This window comes from Dama dama, chromosome 4 (genome assembly GCF_033118175.1).
Source record: "Dama dama isolate Ldn47 chromosome 4, ASM3311817v1, whole genome shotgun sequence".
NCBI lineage: Eukaryota > Metazoa > Chordata > Mammalia > Artiodactyla > Cervidae > Dama > Dama dama.
Window position 1 is genome coordinate 54771637 of NC_083684.1, and position 9037 is coordinate 54780673.

Consider the following 9037-nt stretch of genomic DNA (forward strand, 5'->3'; position numbering starts at 1 on the left):
AGGACTGTGGGTTAAGTATGGCCATCTGTATTCATATACTTGCTGAGTACTGACTGACTTGTGTTCTGTGGGACCTCAGAAAGACTTAACCTTTCTGGGCCTCATCTTTACTATCTGTAAAATGGGCATATATACTGTTCCCTATCACGTTAGGTTTGTGAGCATGAAATGAGGTGAGTTTAAGACACTTTAAGCATAGAACTGACACAGAATACTTGCTCAATAAATAATATCTGCTATTGTTACTATTCAAAGTATAACATAAGGTGTCTTTTCCTCTCATCTTATCTCTAGCAAGCTGAACAAAGAGTCCGTTCTGTTTCTTCTTTCTCTCCTATCCACATTGCCCTTTCCTCCCCACCGTCCACCATTTCCCCATCCTTAGCCCCGCCCCTTCCCTAACCCCGCCCCTTGCCCCTCTCCTCCGCTCCCATACCCCTCCTTTCCCCATCCTTAGCCCCTCCCCTCCCCCATAACCCCGCCCAGGCCCTGCCCTCCCCCATTTGCTCCTCCCACCAGCGCTACCCTGGGCACAGCCCTGACTCAGCGGGGCAGGAAGCTCATGGTGTAGTTTGGAGGGATGGTGGCAAAGCCCACGAGTTTTGGGGACACGTCGATGTCCTGGGGCAACTGTGGGGACTTGAAGCGGAAGTTCTGCATGATGGTGGTGAAGAAGAGGAAGAGCTCCATTCTGGCGAGGCCTTCTCCGAAACAGTACCGCTTTCCTGAAGGACCAGAGTGGGAGGCACGGAGGTGAGGCCTGTTCTCACTGTTGCCTGACCCCCACTACCGACCCCCAGCTGCATCCTCTCAGGGAAGAAGGGCTGGAATATCGAGGCTGGAGAGACTTGCAGAGAAGTTGCCACTCTTCTCTGAGCCTGTTTCCCTAGAACTTTTGGTGGGATGAGCCCAGACTGTAGCAATTGGAACTTTGGATGCCCCCTGCCCCTAAATACACTCTCAAATATGACTACTGCTGTCATCGCCTTTCTAAGAATCTGAAGGATTTAAATGACCTTGGATTTAAATCTCTCACTCTGGGCCTTGATTTTCCCTATCTCTGAAATGGGTATGATCATTCCTTTTCTTTTGCTTTGGCCCAGGCTCTTGGTAGTTATGGGGATTGCTGATTGGCCCCAGGGTATATGGTAAGAAGGACTTCCACGCTGGAGAAAGAAGCTAGGTTAAGCCTTAGCGATGGAGGAGGCCCCTGTGGGTGTTGACTTGGCAGTGTCTCTTACCGATAGAGAAAGGCACAAAAGCATCACTCTTCTTAAATTGCCCCTTCTCGTCCAGGAAGTGCTGGGGGTTGAAATCTCGGGGGTTGGAGAAGAACTTGGGGTCTCTCAGCACAGAGCCCAGCATAGGGAACACTTCGGTGCCCTGGTTGAGAGGAGGGAGGGGACTTTGATAAGGTGGAGTGGAGGGGGAATTTGGGTGCCCTAGGTGAGGACAAGTGGAAGGCATGGGAGTTGGGGTCCTCTGAAGGAGGTGCTTTGGGGGACATGAGATTCATGTCCTCGGGACAGGAAGTTTGGCTGACATGAGGCTTATGTCCCCTGAGAAGGGAAGTTTGAAGTGCACGGGTTCTATGTCTCCTGGAGCAGATGGTTTCGGGGACACGTAGTTCATGCTTCCCATGGGAGGAGGTTGAGGGGGCGGGAGGGTCATGTTCCCTGAGACAGGAATTTTGGGAGACATGGGGTTTGTGTCCCTCTAGGCAGGATGCTTGGGGGACATGAGATCATGTCCTTGAAGGTCTAGGGGAAATGAGGTTCATTTCTCTTGAGACAGAAATTTGGGGGTCACATAGGGTTCATATTCCTTGAGGCAAGAGGTCTGGGGAGGTCTGAAATTCAGGAGTCTCCAAGGGGGAAGGTGGCAGGGACACGGTAGTGGGGAAAGTCTTTGATTAGGGGAGTGGGTCCCATGGGTCACGGGCTGGGAAGGTTCTAAGGGCAACGGGGTTTAGGGTCACAGGGATCGGGCTGGGTGGGGCAGCACCTTGGGGAGGAGGAAGTCTCGAAACTTGGTATCCTTGGTGACTCTGCGGGCCAGGCCCATGGGGATCATGTCTCCGAATCTCTGGATCTCGTGGATCACAGCCTCTGTGTAGGGCATCTTGGCTCGGTCCTCAAACTTGGGCTGACGGTTCTTGCCGATTACGCGGTCAATCTCCTCATGGACTTTGGCTAGGGGAGGGGGGAGAATGTATTTAGCTCTTGAGGGGACTCGGGGCAGGAATGAAAATCCAAATATGTACAACATGCATGACATCCATGTGTGGTGTGGATGCAGACCACTCAGATCAGATGTCGGCTGTAGACACTGTCGGGGCAGGGTCTTGTTCACTTTGTTGTTGTTTAGTTGCTTCTGTCATGTCTGACTGTTTGTGACCCCATGGATTGTAGCCTGCCGGGCTTCTCTGTCCACGGGATTTCCCAGGCAGAAATACTGGAGTGGGTTGCCATTTCCTTCTCCAGGGGATCTTCCTGACCCAGGGATTGAACCTGCATCTCCTGCACTGGCAGGCAGGTTCTTTACCACTGAGCCTCCAGGGAAGCCCACCTGTTCACCTGGTCCTATGGAAATCACAGGGGAGGTGCAAAGGAGGAGTCCTGGGGAATGTCTGGAGGAGGGGGCGGTGGGTACTTGGTTGGGTCAGCCGCAGGAACTATATACCAATCAGTTCAGATATTTTCAATGTTTTAACAGCTGGTGAGACTTGGCTGGTGCTTATCAGCCAAACATCACCTAGTCTCTAGAGAGCAGAGCGTGTCTGAGGGTCCATGGCCCTGAGAGAGGTGGGACCACTGCAGCAGGCTCAGAGGAATTTGGGGGAGGGGTCCATGGTGCCCGCTTCCCTGCCCTGTCCAGCCTTACCCTCCACATCTGGGTGCTTCATGAGCAGCAGGAAGCCATACCGCATGGTTGTGCTGACCGTCTCTGTGCCCGCAAAGAAGAGGTTCAGTGTCGTCATCACCAGGTTCTTCCTGTAGAACTCCGTGTTGGGATTCTCCTTCTCCTGCATGGACAGAGGGCTCCAGGTGAGTCACTCCCCTATGCTCTCAGGGCCCTTCTGGGGGTTTTCCCTTTGGACCTGCCTCTTTATTTTATAGGGCCTTCCCTGGTGGCTCAGACAGAATCCGCCTGCAATGCAGGAGACTCAGGTTCAATCCCTGGATCAGGAATATCCCCTGGAGAAAGGAATAGTTACCCACTCCAGTATTCCTGCCTGGAGAATTCCATGCATGGACTGAGGAGCTTGGAGGGCTACAGTCCATGGGGTCGCAAACCATCAGACACGACCGAGTGAGTAACAACACTCTATTTTATTACTTTTTCAAATTAACCCCCCCCCCTTTTTTTTTGGCTGTGTCACGTGACTTGCAGGATCTTCCCTGATCAGGGATTAAACCCTGGGCCCTTGGCAGTGAGAGCACAGAGTCCTAACCACTGGGGCCTGCATGCTAAGTCACTTCAGTGGTGTCCACCTCTTTGTGACTCCATGGGCTGTAGCCCACCAGGCTCCTCTGTCCATGGGATTCTCCAGGCAGAAATACTGGGTTGCTATACCCTCCTTCAGGAGATCTTCCTGACCCAGGGATCGAACCCATGTCTCTTATGTCCCCTGCATTGGCAGGTGGATTCTTTACCACTCGTGCAACCTGGGAAACCTGGTGCACGGTAGTTTTACAGAAAGGTTTGCTACCATGATTCGCATTCATAAGTCCTGCCTGTGGGCAAAACGGCTCAATAGGTGGAATGTGTGCTGTGCTAAGTCATTTCAGTCGTGTCTGACTCCATGAGACCCCATAGACTGTAGCCCGCCAGGCCCTCTGTCCATGGGATTCTCCAGGCAAGAATACTGGAGTGGGTTGCCACGTCCTCCTCTAGGGGATCTTCCTGACCCAGGGATCAAACTCACATCTCTTATGTCTCTTGCATTGGCAGGTGGGTTCTTTGCCACTAGTGCCACCTGGGAACTCCAGTAGTGGAAGAGTGATGGTTAATTATCCCTGGGATTGTGAAGATTATTAGGTTCAGTTCAGTTCAGTGGCTCAGTCGTGTCCAACTCTGCGACCGCATGGATGGCCACACGCCAGGCTTCCCTGTCCATCACCAACTCCTGGAGCTTACTCAAACTGTCCATAGAGCTGGTTGAGTTATTATTAGGTTGGGGGAGGGGTGATTTCAACGGGCCTCTGTTCTCCTCCACCCCCAGCCTGATTTCCCTCTGCCTGGCTCTGGACCTCTTCATCCTGGCTGTGAGGGTGTACCTCCTGCATGCGGATGAGGAAGGAGTCGATGAAGTCCCGTGGGGAGTTGGGGTCCAGCGTGCGCTGGTTTTGCTCCACCTTCTTGGCTATGAAGTCCTCCAGTCCCTGCAGCTCCTTAAAGGCCTGTTGCTGTGGCCCTGGCAGATATTTCATCACTGAGTAGAACATCTCGTAGAGCTGAGGATGGGAAGGGGAGAAGGGGAGGGAAGGACAGCTGTCAGTGTGCAGGACCTGGTGGGAGTGGGCCCTGTCTCAGGACAAGGCAGGTACTGGGTTACAGGCGCCTGCTCAGATGTTTACAGATTTTGATGAGGCTGGATGGGAATGTGTTTTCACAATGAGTTACGTGTGAGGGCCCCTGTCCAAGGATTAAAGTGAGATGGACTGGGACCCTATTCAGATATTCAGATGATGTTGGATTGGAGAAACACACCCGGGGTTCATATGTTCAGATGAGGTTGGGTTGGAAGACACTTGTCCAGGTGTTTAGCTATTCAGGCGGGACTTGTATGGGGGGTGGTCACCTGCCTAAGTGTTTAGGCATTGGTGTGGTCTCAGTTGGACACAACTGTCCCAATGTTTAGAGGGGTCTAGGTTGGGGTTTCTGTGCAGGTGTTGAGGTACTAAAGTGGGGTTGGGAGTGCAGGTGTTAAGGTGGGGAGATACCTGTTCAGGTGTTCAGATATTCAAATGGGCCAATGGAAGGCACTTCTGTAGGTGCTGGAAATGAGCTGGGTCAGGGGACACTTATTTGGGTGTGTGGGGAAAATCTACCTAGGTGTTTATGCATTTAGGGGTCTTGGTTGGGGTACCTGTCTACATGTTCAGCTATTTAAGTGAACTGGCGAGGGGGCAGTCTCTGGAGATTCCAGCGGGCTGGTTTTGGGACATCTCTGTGGAGAACCAATGATTTTGGTGGGCTGAATTTTGAAGCACCAGCTGTCCAGGTAGTCAGGAAGTGGGCTGAGGTGACCACTTGCCAGGTGTTAAGAAATTCAGATGGAAAGAAAATATCTTTTTTTTTTTTCTTTTTTTTGCCATGCCAAGCAGCATGTGGGATCTTAGTTCCCCGACCAGGGATCGAACCCATGCCTCCTGCATTGGAAGCGCAAAGTCCGAACCACTGGACCACCAAGATGTCCCCTCCCCTTTTTTGAGATGGAGTGTCGAAAAAGGGACCACTTGTTAGAGACTAAGATAAGCTGGGATGAGGACATCTGTCCTGGTAAGAAAGCTGGGTTGAGGACATGTATCTTTTCTGCAGGGTATTTTTTTTTTTTTTTTCTTCTTTCTTCTTCTTTTGTTTTTTTGGTGGAGGGTGCATCTTTTGAGATATCCAGGTGTCCTTAGAGGCTGAGTATTGGGCTTTGGTGCAACTGTTGAGTTGTGCAAGAGTGGTGGTCTGGTTTTGAGGGGACCCTCTCTGGGGGAGGATGGGAGTTTGGGGCACTTGTCTCGTGTGTGTGTGTGTGTGTGTGTGTGTGTGTGTGTGTGTGTGTGTGTGTGTGTGTTGGGGGAGGGCATTTGGCAGGTTGCGGTAGGGGCAGGGTAGAGCCAGGTCGACTCGGGTTACCTGCCCGGTAGACGTAGCAGTGAACTGGAAGCTTCCCAGCATCATTCGCAGTAGTGACAGGAACTCTTTGTCCTCGTAGTCAAAGCGGTCCCCAAAGACAATGGAGCTGATAACATTGGAGACTGTTCGGCTCAGGAAAAAGGTGGGATCGATGAAGGCGCCTGGGGGGATGAGAGCGGAGGGAGTTGGGGAGAGACAGGGATTTAGCGGAGAGTCAGCTCGGCTGTCTGATGGCGTCTGAGAAGTGAAGGGGGGCACGGCAGTGCTGAGCTAAACTTCCAGCCCCGGACCCTAGGGTCCAGACCAGCGCCGGGCTCCCTGGCTCACGGGCCCCCTTCCCGGGCCGGAACGCGCGTGGCCGCGTCCGGTGTTTCCCTCCTCCTCCTCGCACACTGCAGAGTCGCCCCGGCTCACCGCGAGTGCCCCGGAAGGCCTCGATGAGGAAGCCCGCCTCCTCCCGGATGCGCTCTTCGATGCCGCGCTTGCCCACGCCAAAGTCCCGCAGCGTCGTAATGGAGAAGCGCCGGAGCTGCTTGGCGCGCTCCCCGTTGCTGAACGCCACGCCTGCGGAGGCAGCGCAGGAGTTGGACGAGGGCAGAGCGAGGCAGGGCCCAGATCAGCCCCGGGCTCCCGGGCTCCCGGGCTCGCTAGAGGGAGAAGGGGCGGACAGAGAGAGCAAGCGGGGAGAAGAAGGGGTAGAGAGCCAGAGTAGGGTGCAGAGGGGAAGGAGGGGTAGGGGGTGGGCGAGAGCAAGGGGAGAGGGAGAGAACGGGGAGACAGACAGAGACAGACTGAGACAAACAACGCAGAGTCAGAGAAATGCAGAAAGAGACCGAGTGCGAAGAACAGAATCGGAAAGAGTGAGGCAAGACAGATAGGTCAAGAGACAGAGGCACTCAGGGGAAGAGGAGACAGAGGAGGGAAGGAAGGGAAGTAAGATGCATGGAGATCTGGGAGGCAGACATAAACGTGGCAAATTCTAAGGAACTTCCCTGGTGGCTCAGGCGGTAAAGAATCTACCTGCAATGCAGGTGACCTGGGTTCGTTCCCTGGGTTGGGAAGATCCCTGGAGGAGGAAATGGCAACCTAGTCCAGTATTCTTGTCTGGAGAATCCCATGGACAGAGAAGCCTGGCTGGAGACGGTCCATGGGGTCACAGGACTGAGTGACTAACACAGACACACACAAAGAGAAGAGAGAAAAATAGGGAGAAAGAAACAGAGAGGCCCTGGGGGGAAAGAGAGACTGTTACTAAGAGATGGAGGCATGGAGATTTTGAAGCTGAGATAATGTGAGATTCTAAGACGAAGGAAGAAGAAAGAGAGATGGCAGGAGAGAGAAACTGGGGGATGCCCAGAAGCTGAAAAGAAGAAAAAGACCAAAAGGCATATGGAGATAGAGGATCGGGGTTCCAAAGCAGAAATCCCAAGAGGCTCTAAGAGACACAGAGAAAGAAGAGACATCGAGTGAAAGGGGACAGGGGCAGAGAGAAGCAGGGAGAAACAGAGACGCAGAAACTCTAAGACAAGATAGAGCAGGGGGAGGCAGCAGTGTGCAGGACTGGAGACAGGAATAGCAGAGGCAGTCAGGAGAAAAAAGCCGGGGACCCCGAAGTCTGTCTGACCATGCCCCCTTCCCCTCAGTCTCCCTCACCATAGCCTTTGAAGAGCCAGTCAAAGGTAGCCTGCTCGCCTCGCCCACTGAATTCTTCAGCCTGGTCCACCAGAGCCTCCTTCACAGCATCATAGCCGCACAGCACCACGATCTGCCGGGTCCCCAGGTGGATGGTGAACACAGGGCCGTAGCGCTCACTGATCTGATAGAGGTGAGTGGGAGTTAGTTAGTGGGAGTAGCCCCTTTTCTGAACAGGCCCTGTACCCAGACCTCACATACTGGGATGCATTTCCTCACAGGTTCTGACTATCAAGGAGCTGGACAGCCCAAGATACGGTCTTTCCTGGCTAGGACCCCGATTGTTATTGTTGTTGTTGAGTCACTCAGTCATGTCTGACTCTTTGCAACCCTATGGACTGTAGCCTGCCAGGCTCCTATGTCCATGGGATTTCCCATGCAAGAATACTGGAGTGGGTTGCTATTCCCTTCTCTGGGGCATCTTCCCAGTGCAGGGATCAAACCCGAGTCTCCTGTGTCGGCAGATGGGTTCTTTACCTTTGGGCCATGAGGGAAGCCCCAGGACCCTGGTATTGGATCTTTAAAATTCCCTTCTTCTTTCCTAAGACTCTAGCCCAACATTGCCCATCCCCTGCCATAAAGCCCTAGACGAACTGGCCAGGCCGCCCCCCCCCCCCCCCCCCCCCGCCACCCCGTCCCCCCATCTCTGCCCCATGACACCTTCATGAGGGAGTTGTACATCTGCTCGGTGTTCAGCTGCAGGTAGTTCCCGATGAAGGGCAGAGGAGTGGGCCCTGGAGGCAATTTCCCTTTGAGCTTCCTTTGCCTCCAGACAGACATCAAGACCATGACAGTCAGACAGGCCAGCAAAGCCACGAGGAGCAGCCCTGAGGCCAGCATGGTGGCAACTGGAGTGATGGCCAGTTGGTGATGTCTGAGATGGTAGGCCTTTATACTACCTGGAAAAGCAGGACAGACTTTGGTCCTGATTATATAATTGTCTTGTTTCACCTCTGATGTCCACTCCCCACTATGCTCCCTGCCTAGCTTGGGACCCAGCCAACCAGGAAGGACAGGGGTGGACCTCAGGTCAGGTTAACTAGGAGAGGGCCCCAAGGTGGAATTTGTGGTCTGTGGGGAGAGACTGTCGTAGGGCTGTGGATTTTGGAGGAGACTATAGATACGTTCCAGAACTGAAGATTTTGGGGAGCCCCTGAGCTTTGGGCTTGGGATCTCAGAGTGAGAAGGGACCCCCAAAGTTGTGGATTTGGAGGTCTTGGGAAAGTGGAAATCACAGATCTGGATGTAAGGGTATTAGAATGGACAGGATGTGTGGCTGTGGATTTGGGGGCCTTTTGGTGAGGAGGGTTGTAGGTTGAAGGGTCTTGTGATGGTGGGGGGAATTCCAGGGAATGGATTCGAGGGTCTTGAGGTGAGAAAGGACCCCTGCTGTGGGTGTGGGGTTCCTGGGAGCAGAGTCCAGCTGGATGCAGACTCAGCACCTGATCCCAGATGTTGACTTGCTTTTATTTTGGACATGTTGCTCGCTCTC

The 9037-nt window shown here is 53.4% G+C and overlaps 1 protein-coding gene across 1 annotated transcript; it reads right to left on the reverse strand.

Moving 5' to 3' along the window:
- Window positions 1-214: 214 nt before the first annotated feature.
- Window positions 215-8385, reverse strand: LOC133054390 (cytochrome P450 2A13). Its single transcript, XM_061139354.1, has 9 exons — window positions 8206-8385; window positions 7507-7669; window positions 6268-6417; window positions 5854-6014; window positions 4281-4457; window positions 2884-3025; window positions 2005-2192; window positions 1242-1383; window positions 215-725 (listed from the first exon to the last, which is right to left on the reverse strand). The coding sequence occupies exons 1-9, from the start codon at window positions 8383-8385 to the stop codon at window positions 544-546; spliced, it is 1485 nt and encodes a 494-aa protein (XP_060995337.1). The 3' UTR covers window positions 215-543.
- Window positions 8386-9037: the final 652 nt, after the last annotated feature.

What these genes read in the sequence shown, in the direction of transcription:
- LOC133054390 (XM_061139354.1), bottom strand. Translation starts at nt 8,385, where the DNA reads ATGCTGGCCTCAGGGCTGCTCCTCGTGGCTTTGCTGGCCTGTCTGACT. An exon ending in CTGGCTCTTCAAAGGCTATG is followed by an intron (nt 6,418 to 7,506) that starts GTGAGGGAGACT and finishes CTGCCTCCGCAG; the next exon opens with GCGTGGCGTTCAGCAACGGG. An exon ending in GGCCTTCCGGGGCACTCGCG is followed by an intron (nt 6,015 to 6,267) that starts GTGAGCCGGGGC and finishes TCATCCCCCCAG; the next exon opens with GCGCCTTCATCGATCCCACC.